Source organism: Oryzias latipes, chromosome 15 (assembly GCF_002234675.1).
Source record: "Oryzias latipes chromosome 15, ASM223467v1".
In the NCBI taxonomy this organism is placed as follows: Eukaryota; Metazoa; Chordata; class Actinopteri; order Beloniformes; family Adrianichthyidae; genus Oryzias; species Oryzias latipes.
Window position 1 is genome coordinate 12,261,391 of NC_019873.2, and position 20,980 is coordinate 12,282,370.

Consider the following 20,980-nt stretch of genomic DNA (forward strand, 5'->3'; position numbering starts at 1 on the left):
AAGAAAAATATCAAATGCACTGTAGGGTTATTGGCAGGACAAGTATGTGGCATTGCTCAAAAACAATAAAATATATATTTATATATATTTTTACATTTATTTTATATATATTTTTCTCATGCTATTTTAAGCAATCAGATAAAAGTTCCCCGTTTTCCTTCTGTTTCAGAGACTATTCCCATCACACTTGGCCTTAGAAAATCTGTTCAAAGGACTTAAGGTCATGAACAAAAAGCTGAAATGTTGGTTTAACCCTTGTGCAATCCTAGGCACTTTAACATTGGAAGTTGGGTCATCTAGACCCACTAGACAGTGCGCTGAACCTTTTTTCTTCAATGATTTGGGATCTTCACTGGTGTCCATGGATTACATGAAATCTTTCCACCTTTATCCACCTTTGTCATGGTAGGGAGAACACGTCAATGGTCATCTTGACCCAATAGGATAGCACAAGGGTTAAAGATACATAATTGATATCCCACACTTTAATAACACATGGACTCCCAACTATCAGAACTGTCAAGTCACAGATTACAAGAGGCCTCTGCAATGTTTCCATGACAACTTGAAATGTCAAAATTCAGTTCAATTCAGTTTCATTTATTTAGCCCAATATTACAGCACAGTTGTCTCAACACGCTTCACGAAGTTGTAAAACACAATAGCTGATTGCTAAACTAAACAGGCGTTCTGACTTTAAACAACATCTGTGGCTTGAATACTTTGAAGAACCCTACCTAAACACAGAAAGTGAATTATATTTAATGTAGAAATTATTTTTGACAAGTTTAATCTTGGTTGTCAGCTCTGATGTCCAGTTCTGAGCCGTACATGTTCATACCACAGTTCTTTCATGGCTTTCATAAAAATGCCATGAGGCTTTAACGGTTTGGTGAGAACTGGTTCCTCCATAAAAACCTGTTCTGATATGTCTCAGGCTCGTGCTCTGAAATTCCTGATAGATGCATTTTTTACATTTCATGCAAATAAGTGCCTTTGAGTGTTTTTAAGAAGTAGGCTACCGATTGAGGCTTTTAGGTTTTACTAAAGTGAGTTTACCCGAACAAGGTCAATCAGCTAGTGACAAACAAAGCCTCCACCACAACTTCCTTTGGAGGTCAAATTTCCCCCTCAATTTCCTGTAAACTAAAGGACCTTTTTTATTTTATTATTTTTACATCTCGCTGTTTATATTTCAACTGTTGTCTCTCTGCGAGAGTTATGCCATCTCAGGGGATTTCCAAGAATGACTAAGCATTGCTGAGCTCCGCTCACAAATGCAGCCCATGTACCTGATAAAAGAAGTTATTCATCAGACAATGAAAGGCAACAATAGCTACAAGTATGAACATTTATGCAATAAGCCTGCTTCAGGAATAAAGTTTGAAGGTTCTCTGACTATCTAACATCTGAACTGCATGGGAAATATCTTATCCCAGCATTCCTGCAGATTTCTACAATAGTTTTCTTGTTTTTTCAAACAGTGTGGCCCGGGGTGCAACTTATACTCTACAGAACCTGTGATCTGACATGGGTAAAACAAATTACTAACTCATTTTCTCAAAGTAATAGTGACCTCTTACACACCATTTGCAACCAGAAATGAACTTAAATGCTTCTGGTTATATACAGCAGGGAAAATAAGTATTGAACACGTCAACATTTCTCTCAAAAAACATATTTCTAATCGAGCTATTGACATGAAATTTTCACCAGATGTCGGCATCAACCCAAGAAATGCACACATAGAAAGAAATCCAAACATTTATGTCCATAAATGAAGTTATGTGTAACGCTTACTGAAATTTATTTAATACTTAGTGCAAAAACTTTGTTGGTGATTACAGCCTCAAGACGCCTCCTGTATGGAGAAACCAGTCGAATACATTGCTCAGGTGTGATTTTGGCCCATTCATCCACACAAACTGCCTTCAAATCTTCAAGGTTTCGGGATCTCTTCTGTGAACCCGGATCTTCAGTTCTTTCCAAAGATTTTCAATTGGATTCAAGTCTGGTGATTGACTGGGCCATTCTAGCAGCTTTATTTTCTTTTTCTTCAACCAGTTGAGTGTTACCTTGGCTGTTTGCTTGGGATCGTTGTCTTGCTGAAAGATCCACCCTCTTTTCATCTTCAGCAGCCTGGCAGACGACAGCAGATTCTGATGTCTCGATACTTTTCTCCAGTCATTATTCCTTCAATGATATGAAGTCTACCAGTAGCACATGCTGAAAAACAGCCCCACGCCATGATGCTCCCACCTCCAAACTTGACTGTTGGTATGGTGTTTTGGGGGTGATGTGCGGTGCCATTTTTCCTCCAAACATGTTGTGTCTTATGACATCCGAAGAGTTCAATTTTGGTCTCATCTGACCAGAGTATCTTCTCCCAGAATGTCATGGGTTTATTCAAATGTTGTGTCGCAAACTCCAAACGAGCTTCAACATGCTTCTTCTTCAAAAATGGAGTCTTGCGTGGTGTGCGTGCATGGAGGCCATAGCGGTTGAGTGCATTACTTATAGTTTTCTTTGAAACAAAGGTACCTGCTGATTCCAGGTCTTTCTGAAGCTCTCCACGAGTGGTCCTGGGCTGTTGGAGAACCCTTCTGATTGTTCTGACTCCTCTGTCTGAAATCTTGCGAGGAGCACCTGGCTTTGGCAGGTTTATGGTAATGCCGTGTTCTTTCCACTTCCGGATGATGCCCCCAATGGTACTCACTGGAACTTTCAGAAGTTTAGAAATGCGCCTGTAACCAATGCCTTCAGTGTGTTTTGCAACAGTAAGGTTGCGTAGGTCTTTGGACAGCTCTTTGCTTTTACCCATCATGCAATGCTTCTTGTCTAACACCTTGCTGGTGAGAAACCTTTTTAAAAGGCATCAATCAGGACTATACCAGCTGATATTACTTTGCACTAATAGGGGGCAGGTTAACCTTCTGAATACTGACAAACTCCAGCTGCTTTCTTGGCTTGCCAGACCTTTTTACCCCTCCTTTTCTTCATGTGTTCAATACTTATTCCCTGTGCCATTTCACTTTATTACACATAACTTCATTTATGGACATAAATGTTTGGATTTCTTTCTGTGTGCATTACTTGGGTTGATGCCGACATTTGGTGAAAATTTCATGTCAATAGCTCAATTAGAAATGTGTTTTTTGAGAGAAGTGTTGACGTGTTCAATACTTATTTTCCCCGCTGTATGTACTGCAAATAAGATAACTGGTTTAAAGCAATAATATGAATAAAATACATTCAGCAGCGTATCAAAATTGACATATTTCTCAAACCTACAACAGAAACGCTTTTCAAATTAAATGAGTCACGTGACTAACAACTCTGCACAGGTAGATGGTTGCAATAATTTTCTTAACCCGCTTTGGACGTGGGCGGCGTTGTCGGAGAGTGTCCCGGCTTCTATTGGGCAAAGGACTAATACTGCCTGGAAAGATTACCAGCCCAAGGGGGCCCACGGGGCTGGAGCGATTGCACCGGGTATGCCGGGCGGCCCCTGTTTGGCTGGCTGGACGGCAGACAGAGAACCGCTTTCTGAACGATTTAACTACTTTTTACCCATGTCAGGTTACGGGCTTTGCAAGAAGCAGATGCGACTTCTATATGTGATAAAAGACAAATATGCACGTATTTGTTATTTTCACTCTAAGAACCACTAAAGGGCATTGTGGGTGAGTGTGTTTCAGTATTTGCTACTGATAGCAACCCTGACAAAGAAGCGCTTTCTCAGTCTTACGCCGGACTTGGCAGAATTGTTCCAAAGCGACATAGAAGAATTCAAAGAATTTAGTGATATGCTATGGAAATGTTCATTCTTGTTAAATATCTTGTTAAATAAAATTTCACCAAAAGTCTGACTTGTATCATTTTTCTTCTTTATTATGCCTTTTTTTGGCGTTTATGACTCATACCCCAGACCAACTTTTAGTCTGAAAGACACGGTAAATGGTTAGTTCATTAATCAACAAGAGACTCGTTTTAAAAAGGATCTCAAATATAAGCAGCATTAAGGTTAATGACGACTTGACCTTAACACCAAATTTTCAGAGCACCAATCAAAGCCAGCATACCACTCTGCCCCTCCCCTTTTTAACTACCACCCATTGAAAGGACCTAAGGGTTCTCAGAGAGAGACCTGCAGGTTCAGCTACAGATTGCTTATTGTTTAAACAGCAATCAGGTAACAAAAGCAAACATCTGATTATTCATAAATTATTCCTCAGTTTGTCTCCTTCTCATCCTCACAGTGCCGTTGTAAAATCCATGATTTCTTGGTATGAGTATCCTTAGTGAGGATCCTCTTTTGTTCAAACCACTGTGGAAGAAAGCTAAGCTTCAACAAACGTAGAATTATCACATACATATTAACTTCAGTGATGTTCCAGCAGGATAAGGAGTTATGGATTTTTGACAAATGCTGGAAAAACATTTGAGAAAATCTTTTGAAATGTGCACATTTGCAGTTTTAAGAACAGCTGTAAATGGAACAAAAAAAGTCCAAACCTCCATCTTTTTGAAAAATGCTTGGTCTCTTAATCGTAAGAGCCCATCCCAAAAACCCTGTCAACTGCTGCAGTGTTTGTGTAAACTGTCAGTGTGAGTTTCCTATTTCAGCAGATGAATGTGGGGTTTTTTTTTTACTCTCCAGAATGTGTTTAGTTTGTCAGTCTAGCTCCGTGATTCAGCTTCCAGTCAGATTTTGTTCTCGATGAACAAACTGACCTAACATAATCCATCTGGCCTCTGTTAGGTTGAGTGGAAGGATCCCAAAGCAGAGTCTGATGCCGAGGGCAGGTTAACAGTTTATTCCTCGAGAACAAAAACTAAATCTGCTGAATAGTACCACTACTGCTGTCCTTTTTTTCCTGCTAAAACAGTATTTTAGCAGGAAACTGCCAAAATGGGAGCATCGCCTATGGCTTTTTTTGTTTAGCAGCTATTAGGCTGAACGATAAGATGGAAGTGCATAATATTGGTGGGGAAGCACTTTAGATTTTCATCACATTGACTGTCCAAAAACAATTATTCTTAAAATAAAAAACAGTCAAAAGTTTGACAGGAGGATTTGGTGTTTGACAGGCACCAGTCTCATTTTTCATGAAAGAGCAGGCAAAGTGGCTGAACTGTGACAAAGATCAGGAAATGAATTGAAATGAAATGAATTATGTGAATTTAGAGAAATAGAAGATGTCATGATAAGAAAATAGTTGGACAGTTTATTGGACAGCAGACTTGGATATAAATTGCTGACCACTGAAGATGTTTATTTAATAAACAAAAAATTATGTCTACTGAGCATAAGAAGTGATGTAAGCAGTTAAATCCTCTCAAGGAGTGCAAATACTGCGCACGTGCATGCCATGGGCAAAAGTGCTCACAAAGCAAATGCAGAGCAGACCGCAGGCTAAGCAGTTTGTCCCCAAGGGAAAGCAGTAGGAAGCAGTTGAGGAAATTCACATTAGAAGCTAATAAAGAAGCCTGTGTGCCTCTACAGTCTCTTGCAAAATGGCTGCCATACTGTAAACAATTTTTGAAAATGGAAAAATGCATGGAGTCTGAAAAATTGTTGTTTTCTTCTCTTTGCACCAATGTGGGACAGTTCGGAATTTCGTTGTACTGTTGTATCAAGTGTGACTGTAAAACGACAATAAATAAAATAATAATTAATGGAGGTCCTTCGTCCCAACAGCAGTCAGACTATACAACAACACCGTCTAGGACTGCTGAAACCGCTGCTGTGATTTATTGCCTTATTTAACTCGTTATTTAGGACTGGTACTTTTACTTCCACTTTGTATTATTAATATTTTATTCTTGCACATTGCTACTTTGTTTTGTCTTTTTCTAACCGCTATATTTCTTGTTTTGGCTGCAGTGACAACTGAATTTCCCTCAGGGGAATCAATAAATTCCTCTCTTGTCTCATCTTTTCTTAAAGCTTTACCTTATCTTAAATCTCTGTTGACATACACCAGAGGCAAATATGTGATTCTAGAATATTTTGTCCCAGATGGCTCTGGATCACATCAGGAAAATGGTAAATGCTGTATACTCATATAGCACCTTTCTACTTTCTTGGAAGGCCCAAAGCAATTCATAGTCACTGTCCCATTCACACACACACAGCTCTGTTGCCCAACACTGGCACCAACCCATAATCAACAGGAACAATGTGAGGTTTAGTGTCTTGCCCAAGGACACTTCGACACATGGTGGGGAACCAAACCTCCAATCTTTCGATCATCATGCTCCAAAGGAGAGCCAACTGGAACAATATGCTGCTGTTTTTGAGGAACTAGGTGTGCACCATGTTCACATAGACGACAATGTCACGCCTGTAGTTCATAGCTGCTGTAAAAACACTACTGACTCTGAACAGGTTTAAAAATAAAAAACACTTTATGCCAAAGCGGAAAGAGGTATGACAGGCAAAGTAACCCACTTATGGGTCATGATAGAGAGAAGAAGAATAGTTCTCTGGGGAAGTGGTAGGACCTGAAGGACCTCCCACCTCCCCATAAGGCTAAGCAGAACCACCACCTTTCAATTACAGAAATATCTTTGTAGAAACTGAAGAAAATAACTGTTCTATGTCATGTGGTGGATGGAGCTGTGCAACTGAGTGCAAAATATAATGCTGACAAGATTTGGTACATATTCACTACTGGTGAAGTAAGAGCAGATAGCTCAAAAGTGGCTGCTACCAAAAAATGCTTCCACCAGAAAACAACAAGGTCCACAAAAACTGCTGGCTGTGACACGGTTTCCAGCCCACTTTATTCCAGATAAGGCCACACTCACAGCACCTTCGTGAAAACTCCTCAAAATGCATCCCTAGTGTCACTCAGCTCTGGACAAGTCAAAGCTTGAAGCAAACACACCACAGTTGATGTTAAAGCTGACTCATCAAATCATGCTTTTAGACCTGTTCACATGCAAAGCAGACTACGCAGACTTTCCATCAAGAGCTCTGTAAGGAGCAACTGGGAACTATGTCTCAATGAAGGTCCAGTAAGATCACAAGCCCCCGGAGCCCATGCTAACTAAGCCTGTAATTAAAGTGCAGTGAATGCTGTTACAGAAAAACGACATCAACAACAAATACACTCAAAGGCAAAGATTAGCAAATTACTGGCTGTTTAGAGCTGCGGCCCCCACAGTAACAACTGAAAGTGACATGGGGCATGTCAAGTTATCTACATGGTTTACTCCATTAAAGCCACTAGGCAGAAAGTGCTATGATGCAACAACTGAGAGAAGAGATTGAGTGCTATGAAGAAATGCATCTGCTGATCAAACTGCACAGTGGTGGAGGGCTAAATAAGGGAAAAGGGGTCCAGTTGAAAGCTCAGCCATACTAGCTGAATCTTTTTGCTCACTTGCCGTCGTTCAGTTTTCTCTGTGGGTGCATGATTGATCTTTCTGTGGGTTTTTTGGTGTCTTTATGTTGCAGAAACATTCAGGCTGAGTGGTTTTGGTAGGAAATCTCACCTATCAGAGAGTCAGTGATTTCTAAAAGTAACCTGTCACAGTTAAGCCATTTAATGGGTTTTGTTTTTTTATTGCCGTAATAGAACCCCCCCCCCCTCAAAAATTTCCAGACACATTCTGCAGTCTGCATACAAACGGCTCACACAGATGCACAAACTCAAATCCCTGCACTTTAATCATTGGAAATGAAATTTTCATCAGACTTGAAATCTTAGCTTTGTTTGCTGCACATGTTAAAAGTGACACGCCCGCTTTCGTTTATGGTTCTGTGTGATCAGATTCTTGCTGAAGACAAAAACATAATTTCTGGGAAGTCAGAAGCTTTCTTGAAAAATCACCTCTTAAGTTTTGTTGCCTCAAAATCAGCAGATTTCTAATGTTGTCTGAAGACATCTTTCACTTTTTAAACTCCTTGCAGACATTTTAGTTTCTGAATGCAGAAGCTCATAAACTCCTGAGAACAAGAGACTCTCAGAATGATGGGCAATCACTTACATTGGCTGGTGTGAGGAGAGCAGCTTGTGCAGCATGTTCAGACACAGATGCAACAGTTTCACAATAAAGAAAAAATGTTTACACAGTGGCGGTTGTTGCGTTTTTTGCTTTGCACCTCTCTGTTTCTCCTCTGAATCTCAAACAAACAAAGAGCGAAGGGGAAATCTGAGTCAGCAGCATAGTCAGAGCTGAGGAGAAACCGCACAGTGATTAACCTAAATGTTGTTGTCTAAACTGGTTCAGAGAAAGACTGATGGTTCTGATGTCATGAACAGACCCAGCAATGTGTTGATCACAAGGATTGGACCCACAAACTCTCTGACCTTTGTCTTAGAGGATGTTGGCACTTACTTGCACATGGGGTTACTATTAAGAATGTGTGTGCATTAGAAATAATAATATTTTAAAAAAATAAATAAATAACTTAATGGTCATTTAAAAAAAAGCCTTAATGGAATTTTTTTAGTTTAATCAGATTTAACAAAACAGTGGATTTAAACCTAACATGAGTCTAGCATAAGGTTTAAACAACAGTGGCAGAGTAGTAAGACAAACAGAGTTGTTGTTTCAGAATCTGCAGTTTTCTGATACTGTCTGAAGACAATATTTGGCTTTATATTACTTACTACCAATAAAAATAAGCTCAATGCAGAGATAAGAATGCCCTGCTATACCTTAGAGTTGGAAAACACTCCTAAAATATTCTAATTCTTGTGCCAACTACACTGGAACATGTCACCAATTAACTAATAACTGATACACTGCTGTATTGGAGGCTCCTCACAGTCTCCGGAGCTTCCATCGGCTCCCTGTCTCTTTGCAACTGAATCAAATGCAGGTAAAAGATGGGATCCGGTTACTTTAGCAACATTAAAACCAGAGAAATCTCTGTAACATCAGAGCTTCGTGTGCTTTTTGTCTAAATAGATCATTCACTTTCATTCTAAACATCACACAGTGTGACATTTAACAAACACTCAACACAGAAACACTAATCATCCTGCTCACTTTATGGATGAGTATTTGGAAGCAGTTACAGTTGCAGTGATCTAGCAGGATTTAACTACAGTAGAAAGTTCAAAGTACTACTTGATGCATAAATTAAACATGTTAGACCAGTCTGAATTACAGACAGATGATGTCATGATTACCTTGTGGAACCTGAGGGACTTCCTGCCACAATAAACTGTCCCCAAAGTGGCCAAATTTGTCACTTATCTGTAATGCTAAACATACAATAAAGATAAAACTCCAGTTCATTCAAGAATAAAAAGATGATTATTTTCAACCATTAGAAACTAAAGGTAAGGAACAAAAGTGTAAACAGACGCAAAGTTTCATAAAGGAAAAATGAAAACATTTGTTTTATAATTAAATTACAAATAACTATATATAATTTAATTTCAAATGACTATCAAATTTCACACAACAGTAATGCATGATGAATTAGTCATCAACAAATTAATCAGAAATGTAAAATACATTTAAAACAATTCATGTCCAAAAGCGCCCTTGATAATACAATAAACAGCTGATCAACCCCGTTTACTTCCGCATCTTACCGGCTGTCTCACCACTTTTCTAGATGCTTCCAAAGGGACTTTTTCATCTGACCAACCGTCAGCAACCAAGCAAGCTGTTACTTTCAGCTCGCGTGTCAGATCAGATTTCACCTTTTGCGCGACACCCAAATCACCATGCGCGCGCATGCGCTCTGACACGGGTTTAATTGCTTTCACCTGTTGCAATTGACCAACTTTCGCAATTGTGTTTTTCTTTTTAAATCCCCGTTTCTCAAATTTACAACTCACTTTCCAACTATTCACTTTCCATTCCGCTTTTTTCTACAGTCATTTTGATTTATATATATACATAGACACATACACTTTTTTCATTTTCTTTTTGTGCAAGTTTTGACCTAAGAAGGATAAAACATTGTTTTTGTTTCTCCTTTGCCTGTGATTAAACAACTCAACTCCTGTGTGGTGGTTCTTTTCTTCACATGTTTTTCCATTAGCATGAAGCAAAGCTCAGTGAACCACATCCCTTTGTTGTTCAGTCCACTTGTTGAAATCGTTTGTTTTGGTTGAGTTCTCCCATGCTTTTCCTTTATATGGACTTGTTCATTTCTGATCCGTCTGATCCAGTTCTGATCTTTCCTGTTTCTTTTCCATGTTGTTCTTCTTGCTGCATCCCCATTTTTCTGCTATCATTTGAAGACTCCTGTGTCCTTTGTTAAAAAACTGAACAGGCCTTTTCCAGAGCCTCCTGTTCCTTCTCCTACTTTGGCCGCTACATCTTCTTCTGCTAAACCCAAAGGTGTTCGACATGCTTCCAAAGAATTCACTTTTGTCTGTAGTTTAGAACAGTGGTGGGCAAACTACAGCCAGATGCAGCCCGTTAAACTCTTGAATCCAGTGTTTCCTAACCCTGGTCGTCGGGCGGGGGGCACACTGTCCTGCCTGTTTTCCATGTTGCCCTGCTTATGCACATCTGATCTGCTTTGAGTCAGTGTCCAGGTTCAGAGCTAAAGGTTACAGGTTCAGAATTGAACAGATACCCGAGAGTTTCTGGAGATCAGTTTGCTCCATCACACCCTGTGTGTTTTTGTTGTTTTGCTTTGTAATTTATGAAAATGAAGATTCTCATGGTGAAACATGAAATGTTTAAAAAATAGTAGACCAACCGTGAACAGCTGTTGTTCTTCTGTTAGTGTCAGGTTTTCTTCTCACATAAAGATGTGCCGTGTAAGCTGGACTCCCTTCAGGTCTGGAGTCAGAATGGTCCCATTCATTTGTTGTCCACTTGATGGCATAATGGAGAAAATGAAGCACCTGAGAACATCGGCTCAAGAAGCGAGGAATCGAATGCAACGCTTGAGTGCTTCATGAGGCTTCATCCCCCCATCATTGCCATCATTATCGTTGTCTTAATTTTGTTGTAATAAGTATCAAACTAATGAAAACGGTGTTTCCCCTCATTCATAACTAGTAATATCAAAGGGAACTTTTGCATATAGTATATCAAAATTCAGACCAGTTGGGAAAAGTACTCATGTAAATACCTATCCATCATATCATTTGAGCATGAATCATTGAAACATTGAAAAACTGAAATTATTGAAGAAACAGGTAAATCAGAATATTTGCACTTTTAAGATATGATAGTATAAGATAAGACTTTATTTATCCTACGATGGGAAAATTCTTTAGCAGCAGCAAAATGACATTCAACAGTGCAACAGTCAAAAAGAACAGAAGAACATCTTCAAATCTTTAAGTAAGTGTTTGTTGAATTTATTCTTCAATTTTGTTTTTCACATTATCTTCAATAGTTAAGGTTTTGTATATGACTTTGGAGATGATCTCAGAACTATCTTAAACTTGATCATCTCTGATCCTGTGGCATCTTTCTTCAGGGTGATCATGCAGCAACTAAATTCCTTTTGATGTGTTTTTAAGCAAACTCGTGGCTGCTGTCTGGTCTGGGCTCTGCTGCATGAGCTCAGCGGCGTTGTGGACCAGGCCTCTCCTGCGCATGCTCGCCGCGGTTTTCCTGGTGAGCCCACAGACCTCATAAATGAGGGTAGCTAATGCCAGACACAGGTCCACCTTGCCCTGGTCCTTCTGAGCATGCCCAGACAGAAGATCACCCAGTCCCTCTGTGAATGACACTCTGACAAGAAAAAAAAAAAAACAACACTGTTTTATTTGACTTAAATTATTTTTAAAAAATTGTACAAAAATTTTTCCTTCAACAAAAACCAATCAAATGTCTTAATAACCTAATATTAAACGAGTATTTAGGATCCCGTTCTTCAGGTCAGCTGGACTTGCTCAGCTGAGGTTGATTTTGAAGATGTTTCTCAAATCATCTTCTTGACTTAAAGCTACTTACAGAGAATTTAAGTGTTTGATGTGCTAACTGATTCAACTGTGTGGAAAAAAGCTCAATATAGTATAAATGTCATCAATCCAGTCAGTCGGTCAGCTAATAAGAAATTCCCCTCTGAGTTGTGGGCGGTACCATTGGATTGGAGCAACCCCGCCCCCACTTTCCCTCCCTGTTGCTGAGAGCTTTTTGTTTACACTCTCTCCTGCTAGCTTACAGCCCCTCAACACCCCAACCTATCATTAGCAGTGGAACAAAGATGGTGAGCAATATCGGAGCTATCCAGACGTACAGTTTTGATCAAGATTCCAGCTCAGACAAGAAAAAACAAAGACGTACATGGCTCTATTTGTCTGCAAGTGGATGCATCAGAATGGAGCGGAGCAGGAACCTTGTGGGCAGCCCAGCACCTTATCTACATCAAATAAGCTATTTAACAGCGTTTTTCCGTCTGCTCCTGATTCCCAACGATTTGAGTAGAGAAATACTCAGAAATACAATTTTTAACTAAATATTCTTTATATATGCCCTCTATCTCTATAACCTGTCATCCATTTGCAATAGATAAACTTATTTGAGGTCTGTCTGTTTTTCTTCAGAGCTGTAATGCTAACCAATTGTTTTTCTCTGATGGTTCTCATTCGGATTGATTGTTCGGTTTTCTATTGTCACTCATTGTTTGCGTGTTTGTATCTTTGAGCCTAATGCGGACGCTGCAACAACCCAATCAATAAAGTATCTTTGTCTTTTATCTTATCTTTATCATCAAAAATGCTACAAAAACAGGTTAAAAACACCAAAAGCACAATTTTCATTGGAATGGTTCTTTAAACACATTTCTGGTGTTCTCTGTTTTGGACTTTGGTGAGTTTACTCAGACTTTCTGTTTTCTTTTGAAAAATGCCTACCTTGAGTTTTCTCCTGCCTGCATCACCTTTATCTAAAAGCCCCCCACCCTTTCTGTGTGTGCTTGTAGGCAGTTGTTACTTGTTTTGGGTGACAGCGTGCACGACCAGCTGCAGCCTGCCATGCTGTAGGGCACAACGGACGCCCTGCAGGGACAGAGGAGACGACATCCTGTGGCCTGCTGCCGCAGTAACCAGCAGGGCCTGAAAGAACAGGAGTGGAGGGGGGGCCGCGTCTGTGGGGGCCCTCAAACCTGCAGACAGACATGACTGAGGATGAGCCTTTAGACAAACTAAAATTGGCCCATTTTTTTTAAAAAGCTGAGCACCTGCAAACATCTCCATGACATCCAGGTTCCTCAGGATTCCTCCTGGAGATCTTGCAGCATGAAGAGCTGCATCTTTGTACTGACCCGAATCAAAGAGCTGAAGGAACCTGTGGAGCAGAAAAACATTTAGACACACAGCTCACACCCTGAAACCACACACATCTGAAGCACCTGAGCAGGTAATCGTCCACTCTCTGCTCTTTGTCCTCCTGCAGCTCAGTGGCGATGCTGCAGGCGTCATCTTCTGCTTCTGACAGAAAAAGATAGAAACTCAATCTGAACATAACATAAAGCAGAGCCATCAAGAAACATGATTTTCAGTAACAGAGGATCTGGACTTTTGTCTTCAAGTCACACAAATGTTTTACCATGGAGAAGGTCTGAGCTGATGCTCTTCATTGTGGAAACTAGAAGTTCCTCCAGAGGAACCACTTGACCCTCATCCGTCCAGCATTTTAAGCGATCGCTCGCAAATTTCAACCGTTTATGTCTGCAGAAGAAAAGAGAAGGAAATCTAGAACCATAGAGGAACAAATGAAGGTACGAGCAAATAATCAGAATTTAGGATTATATGTTGAACGGATTAGAAAGATTAAGATTAAGATTTACTTCAAATCAAGGAAACCTTCTTTGATTTGAAGTAAATTTCTTTTTTTAACTACTGAAGTCATCATGATTTAAATTTGTTTTTATTTCTGTTTTTGTCAGAAAAACCTGAAAGGAAAGTTCGACTTCCTGGTTTTGACATTTCAGACGCAGACATGAGGAACAGCATGCTCTCATTTCTGGATCTGAACATTCCAGGTCATGTTGAAGGCCATCTGAGCTCCAGGCAGCTCGTGGTTCTTCGTTTTGCTCTCACAGCAGCCTCAGCTGGACGTTGTCGGCTCTCAGGCGGTCTCGGCGGCGCTGGGCTTCCTGCAGCTCCGCCTCCAGCCTGGTTTGGACCTCAAGAGGAACGCTCAGACTCTTCGTGTCCAGAAGAGCAGCTTTGCGGGTCTGCAGGTCCTGCAGGTGCCAGTCCAGATCCTCAGGCTGAGCTTCTGTCAAACCTGCAGACGGTGAACAACTTTTTGTTGGGTTTCAAGATCAGGAGGAGTTTAAGTTTTTAGGACTTTTTAAGGAGAGTTTTCATTTGTGTGTTGACTAGATTGTTGTCATTTTGTTTGTTTTCAGTTCCTGTGAGCAAATGTATGAGTCTTCTTTGTTTCTATTTGTTATTTTGAGGGTTTTGGTCATTTCTGTCTTTTAATGCTCTTTAATGCTCTCTGCACGGTGATGCAGTGGTTAACACTCTTGCCTCATAGCAAGAAGGCCCTCGGTTCAAGTCCCATGGGGGACCTGAACCAGAACACCAATGGAGGGACCTTTCTGTGTGGAGTTTGCATGTTCTCCCCGTGCATGCGTGGATGTTTCTCTGGGGTCTCTGGCTTCCTCCCACCATCCAAAAACATGCTTCATAGGTCAATTGGCAACTCTAAATTGTCTATAAGTGTGAGATGAATGGATGTGTGATATGTGGCCCTGGGACAGACTGGCGACCTGTCCAGGTTGTCCCCTGCCTTTGCCCACAAGTGGCCAGGATAGGCTCCAGCAGCCCCGTGACCCCAAAAGGGACAAAACGGAAGGAGAATATGATGAATGGAATGCTCTTTTATTTTGTTTTTGTTCTCATCAGTGAAATTAGATTTTTTTCATTTCAAACAACAAAGTTTACAGGGGGTCTGACTGCGGGTTTGCCTGGGGATAGATGCTCTCATTTGCAGCAGGAAGCGCTGAAGCATCTGTATACTGAGGAATGAGAAGGCTTTACCTGACATCCATGACCTCAAATCCTCATAGGACTTCCTTCTGCTGCTCTCCTGAAGTTCTGCTGTTTGTGTCTGAAGGATGGAGATCCTGACACGCAAAAAATGAGGAACGTCAACTGAACTGAAAACCCTCACTCAAAGTCCAACCCACAGCAGAAGTGTGGACTGAGGTTTGACCCACCTGTCTCTGAGCTGAGCGGCTCGAGTCTCACAGACGGTCAGAGAGTGAGCGTGGGTCGCTGCTGCCGCCACTCTTCGGCGTGCTGCCCTGGCTTCACCTTCCCTCCTCTTCAGCTCCTGGATGGTGTTGTCGTACTCCGCCTTTATGATCAGCAGGACTCTTCTGCAGGCTAAGGCTCGATCAATCACCTGCCAGAAAGAAGTGAGACGAGAAGCTAAGGAAAAGGGGAAAAGACCAACAAGGTGGAACTAAACAGCTGAAAATCTGTGAAAGTCCATCTCCAACTACATTTTGATCTATTTTTAAAGGGTTTCCAGTGGTCATTTAGTTATGATAATGCTGTTTTTAGCCTAAATTAAAAAGCCTGTGTCATTTTTTAAATACAGTTTCTGCAGAGAGTGAGGAATTCAATAGAAATTATCTGAGTTTTGTGACCGGGACTGTTGGCACCATCATCCCATTGTTTACACTCTCTCCTGCTAGCTTACAGCCCCTCATAACCCCAACCTAACATTAGTGGTGAAACAAAAATGGAGAACAATATCGAAGCTATCCAGCCGTACAGATTTTAGCCAGATTCCAGCTCAGACGAAGAAAAGGAAGAATTTGTCTGCAAGTGGATGCATCAGAATGGAGTGGAGCAGAGAGACTTTGGCCCCCCCATTTTGGTTGCTGCGTCACAACTGGAAGCTTTTTCAAACCGCAGGTTTTGATCTTCTCCTGATTCATCACAAATTGAATAAAGAAATAATCAAATGTAATCTTAAATTCTTTTAAAGATTTTCTCTATCCTGAGAAAAATGCTGCAACAACAAGTTAAAAACACCCAAACCATAATTTTCATTGGGGTAGGTCTTTTAACAACATGAAACCAAAAAGAAGACAATCGTTGGGTCATTTTTGTTATTTTATTTTGAGTTTATTCCATCTAAAACTTCTTAAATAAATACATTTTACCCTTGATTTTCCGTTTTTTTATGTCAAACATTTAGACTTTTGAGATTTTAGAAAGATTTTTAGGAAAAAATTAACTATTTATCTATTGTATGTGTATGTCAAATGAGGTATGTGAACAAAAGGTTGTCAAAATTTCCAAACTAAAAGAAAAACAATGTTTTGTTGTACTTATTTAGATCTATATTAAGATTTCCTCTTTCAACAAATATAACTGTATTGATCATTTAATACTGGTTTGTTGCTGTTTAATTGTTCATGGGGAGAATATGAATCAAATGCAATAATACAAAGGTTTGTTGAAATACCTTGCAGAAAACGGTGCGGTAGACCAAGTAACGTAGCTCGTCGGGGCCCTCTGCTGGACACCCCAGGTACTGTTTCTCACGGTCAATAAAGTCATACAGAGATGCTAAAAGCAGCTTGTCGTCCTCGCACGGAACACTAATAACTGTAGATTTCATTTTTCCTTTTTTCTTGATAAACTTTGTAATTGTCTGGACATGTTAAGATTCTATAACTTTTACACGAGCTGACAGCCTTTCTTCTGAAAGCCAAAAGACAAATACTTGCATCACCATGGTTACGCTTTATGTTGATTTGTTAACTCATTCACTCCTTCTCTGTTAACGCTCCGAAATTTTAGTTACTATTGCAGTTCAATAGATAAAAAACATAGGGAATAGTAATTTTGCAGGACTTCACATTTTATGTTTGAAATATATTTCTGATCAGGCTTCATGACAGACACCTAATCCGTGCAAACGCCTCCCGAAAACCCCGTAGCTCGCTGGCGGAGGTCCTCTTCTCGTGATCCGCCATCAGGAACGCGCCTGTGGTAAGGCTAGCTCCGACTTTTGTCGGTTTTCCCTCACTAAAGCTAACTTTTTATGTCATAAATTCATGTCGATTCGAGACTAAAAATGTCATTCTATTTTATGGTCAGGTGGATTGAACGCCAGGATGCAGATTTTCGTCAAAACCCTTACGGGGAAGACCATTACCCTCGAGGTGCGTTCAATGACTGCGGGTATTTTCCTGTGTGATATTAGGTCTGGAGCTTTGTGAGTTAAAATAAAAGTGCCTTCTGAGCTACGGTTACAGATTCATTGGGTTATTCATATGTTGCTCCACTCATAATAAAATGTTTAATCGTTTGAGTTCTCAAACTAAGTAAAACTGAACCGGCGCTGGTTGAACACGTGTGTTGGACAGCGGCGCTTCCAACTGGACTCACCTAAGCCGGCCTTACGTTCCGAGTGTCTCCCAACCTCACGTTTATGTTTCTATTGTTTGTAGGTTGAGCCTTCTGACACCATCGAAAATGTCAAGGCTAAGATTCAGGACAAAGAAGGTGAGTCCCCTAAGCCTCAGGTGAGGGAAAATAAGTTACTGCCTTCCTGAATCGCCTCGACAGGTGACAGTGATTCTGGCTACGTTCACACTGCAGGCTGAAACGACCCAATTCCGAATTTTTTGCCCCTAAGCGGCCCAATTCCGATCTTTTCATGACAGTCTGAATGACACAGATCCGATCTTTTCAAATGCGACCCAGGCCCCGTGGGTTTGCCGGCCTGATTCCGAATTGTAGCCGATCTTTTCAATTGCGACCGCCGTCTGACCGGCCAGGCGACTTGATTCCGAACTGTACGTCATCGACACGCAACAAACGTCATCATTTTGCGTTGAAGTAGGCGGGAACGAGAACGTAAACATCAACCATGGTGGACGATGCTGCTGAGATCAGTCAGTAGAAGGGAAGAGAGGTCACCGATTGGATTAATATTTGGGCTGATCGCTCTTTTCAGGCCAAACTCCAGGGCTCTGATCGCAACTGGGCGGTTTTTGAAAAAAATTCCAGATAAATGGCAGAGCGTGGTGTTGAACCTTTACCGCGATAACTTTTTTTTCTTTCTCCCCTTTGACCGTGCTCAGAAGCGCGGGGGACCCAGGCAATCCCCCTCCTCCTCCTCCCTGTTCTGATCCTTAGATTCTCCAGAACGGGTTAATAAAGAGTCCATAGCATTTATTTTGGGGGAAACCTTCTTTTATTACCGTCCTCCGTAACACACAACATGAATGCGCGCCCACACTGCCCCCCCCTATTCTCTATCGCGGCACGCGCTTGCACACACGCGGGCGCACGGCCCCAGCACATACACATTCCTCTTCCACTACAGTGGGTACAGACGATCCCGACTCCAATGCCTTCTTAAAATGAGAAGATTGTAATTGTGCTGCTCCTTTGTGAAAATAAATTTAATATTACAAAAAGAGCTCCGCTTTTGACAACACTGTTGTTGACATCCATTGTTAACGTTGGCTCCGCAAACGAGTGACGTCGTTCACCGTTGAGTATTCTTCTGGCTTCTGCGCATGCGGGTCTCGTTTGGGTCGTGTCACGGTCACACTGGAGATCACAAAAGTTCGGATTTACTTGGAAATGTGAACGGTCTAGCAAACAATTCGGATTTTTTCAAAAAATCCGAATTGAGCATTAAGCCCTGCAGTGTGAACGTAGCCTCTGTCTACTTTGAAGTGGAAAATGTGCTTTTCAACATTTATACCGGCCCATCATTTGAGATATTTATAGTTTTCCTTAGTTGGTCTAATGTTCCCAGCTTCATGTCTGCACCATTTCACTGAGTTTAGAAATAATCTGTAGTTATTAAAATATTTAAAACAAATTAGCTGTTTTTTTTATTGATCCTAATAAGCTTTTATATAAGTTTAGTAATGATCATGACTGTTTGTATAGTTGTAGAAATTCATCCACATAACTAAAAACTTCTGAATCTAACACCTTCTGAGAGGTCTTACTACTGAAAGCTTTCCCATAGTTGGAGAAAATACTTGTTGATGTTTGAGGTCAGACACTGGTTAAACCTTTTCCTAAAAATGAAAGAACTCCTTAGATTTGTGGGGTTTGTTGTGGACTTGCGGGTTAGTTTTGACGGGCTGCTCTTGTGTGCAGGAATTCCTCCTGACCAGCAGAGGTTGATCTTTGCTGGAAAGCAGCTGGAGGACGGCCGCACGCTGTCTGACTACAACATCCAGAAGGTGAGCTGCAATTTGAAGGAAAGGAGGGATGCGGAAGATGATGGGTTTTGTTTTTGTTTGCCGTTTGTACCAAAGCTTCAATATCTTTACTCACTCGGAACTCGCGGATTTGTGCACAAGCCCACCCCCCGCTCTTTTTGAGTTCTTCATTTTAAACACCTGTGCAATCAGACATCACACGATTTGTACGTCATATTCATGTACACGGCTGTTTCAACATGTGTTAAAGACACTGCTAGGCGCTTGTGGGAGAACCAATAATTTTTCTCTACTTCATCATGGAGGGGATTGAGGGATCAGGTTTAATTTGTTTTGAAGCAGAGCAGTCGACGTCTCCACGTGGGTTCATGAGATTAGAGACTGGTGGCAGCTTTGACCGGTTCTGTCGTCTCTGTGACCCGGTTTGACGACTTGCTGTCCCGGGATTGCAGCAGTAGAAAGCCGCTGTTCCCTCTAACCCCAGTGAGAGGGGGCTGTACAGCAGCAGGGGACACAGTGAAAGAATTTGAATTTGTAAATTCTGAAATCTCCTGCTTCTCTTCCTGTTATTTTTAAACGTTTAGATTTTTTTTTCAAAATGTAAGTACTAAAAATATATTTTGAAGCTTTTAAAAACATGTTGTACATATTTATCTTTGTCCTATTTTTTCCTTTTTACTTGAAAAAACGGTGACATGATCTGAACTGTGAGTTTTTGTTCCGTTTCACTCTTAGTTAGGGTAATGTGCTGTCTAAAAATGTGCCTTTATGAAAATGACAGGCTTGTTCTGATGGTTCTGTTCAACAACTTAATTATTAATTGAATCTTCATCTTTTTTATTTGGCCATTTACTGAGGAAAAATCAAAATATAGGGAGTTTCCTAAAAGTTCAGCAGTTTTGGCTAAAATCCCTTTAAGCGGTTATTGAGAAGTTTGGATCCATTTTTGATCTGAGCTTTTGTTAAACGAAGGGGCTTGTTAGAAAAACTGGAAAAGTTGATGGGATACATTTCTGTGCTTGTATTAATGTCTGTCCCACCATTAGGGAGTGTCATTTTTGTACATGTACACTCATCACCCCATCTTTGTCCTGCAGGAGTCAACTCTGCACTTGGTGCTGAGACTGCGAGGCGGTGCCAAGAAAAGGAAGAAGAAGTCCTACACCACTCCCAAAAAGAACAAGCACAAGAGGAAGAAGGTCAAGCTCGCAGTGCTCAAATACTACAAGGTATGGCTGGAACCAGCGGCAGCAGAACCGGGTTCTGTTTCTGCCTCAGGCCTGACTTCAGTTGTTCTGCAGGTGGATGAGAACGGGAAAATCCACCGGCTGAGACGCGAGTGTCCCGCTGATGAGTGCGGCGCCGGCGTGTTCATGGCGAGCCACTTCGACCGGCATTACTGTGGGAAATGCACCCTGACGTACTGCTTCAACAAACCCGAGGACAAGTAGACAGGGAGGGGGCGGAGCCAATAAAGATGAAAACTTTGACTTAGATCTGTCTGTCTGTTTAATGAAGCTACAAACATCTTTATACTTTTGTTGTTTTGTTAAAGTATTTACACAGGACTCCTCAGAAGTAAATCTCAACAACCTCAATAGAAGTGTTGAGAGAACAGTAACGGGTGATTTCTAAATTACGCCAACAGCAGCACTCCAGGTAGAAATGACAAATGCCCCATGACCTGCAAAGGTTACAGCTGGGCATAAATGACTGGAATACTTTGAAAGGGAGTGATCCAAATGATCCAACCAAAGTGATGTTTAGGAAGAATCGGAACAGGAGCGTGACAAGTTTTGGGTGGGAAGGTGAAACAAAAGAACAGATGTTTTTGGTCAAACTGTGCCATTGGCACCAATTCATATTCCATGG

At 41.0% G+C, this 20,980-nt stretch overlaps 2 protein-coding genes across 2 annotated transcripts; one reads left to right on the forward strand and one right to left on the reverse strand.

The window, feature by feature from the left end:
• Positions 1-11,180: 11,180 nt before the first annotated feature.
• clhc1 (clathrin heavy chain linker domain containing 1) lies at positions 11,181-16,710 on the reverse strand. Its single transcript, XM_011484591.3, has 9 exons — positions 16,378-16,710; positions 15,116-15,303; positions 14,937-15,022; positions 13,986-14,175; positions 13,492-13,613; positions 13,295-13,373; positions 13,124-13,230; positions 12,877-13,048; positions 11,181-11,673 (listed from the first exon to the last, which is right to left on the reverse strand). The coding sequence occupies exons 1-9, from the start codon at positions 16,531-16,533 to the stop codon at positions 11,433-11,435; spliced, it is 1,341 nt and encodes a 446-aa protein (XP_011482893.1). The 5' UTR covers positions 16,534-16,710; the 3' UTR covers positions 11,181-11,432.
• Positions 16,415-20,602, forward strand: rps27a (ribosomal protein S27a). The gene is made up of 7 exons (XM_011484198.1): positions 16,415-16,443; positions 16,805-16,907; positions 17,016-17,080; positions 17,369-17,423; positions 19,044-19,129; positions 20,206-20,337; positions 20,410-20,602. Exons 3-7 carry the CDS (start codon positions 17,033-17,035, stop codon positions 20,557-20,559), a joined length of 471 nt encoding a protein of 156 aa, XP_011482500.1. The 5' UTR covers positions 16,415-16,443; positions 16,805-16,907; positions 17,016-17,032; the 3' UTR covers positions 20,560-20,602.
• The last annotated feature ends 378 nt before the right edge of the window (positions 20,603-20,980 follow it).

Excerpts from the sequence above, each read along its gene's own strand:
- clhc1 (XM_011484591.3), bottom strand. The coding sequence starts at position 16,533 with ATGAAATCTACAGTTATTAGTGTTCCGTGCGAGGACGACAAGCTGCTT. Across the intron at positions 15,023-15,115 it reads GCCGCTCAGCTCAGAGACAG|GATCTCCATCCTTCAGACAC; the intron begins GTGGGTCAAACC and ends TTTGCGTGTCAG. Across the intron at positions 14,176-14,936 it reads TTTGAGGTCATGGATGTCAG|GTTTGACAGAAGCTCAGCCT; the intron begins GTAAAGCCTTCT and ends CACCGTCTGCAG.
- rps27a (XM_011484198.1), top strand. The coding sequence starts at position 17,033 with ATGCAGATTTTCGTCAAAACCCTTACGGGGAAGACCATTACCCTCGAG. Across the intron at positions 17,424-19,043 it reads TAAGATTCAGGACAAAGAAG|GAATTCCTCCTGACCAGCAG; the intron begins GTGAGTCCCCTA and ends TCTTGTGTGCAG. Across the intron at positions 19,130-20,205 it reads CTGACTACAACATCCAGAAG|GAGTCAACTCTGCACTTGGT; the intron begins GTGAGCTGCAAT and ends TTTGTCCTGCAG.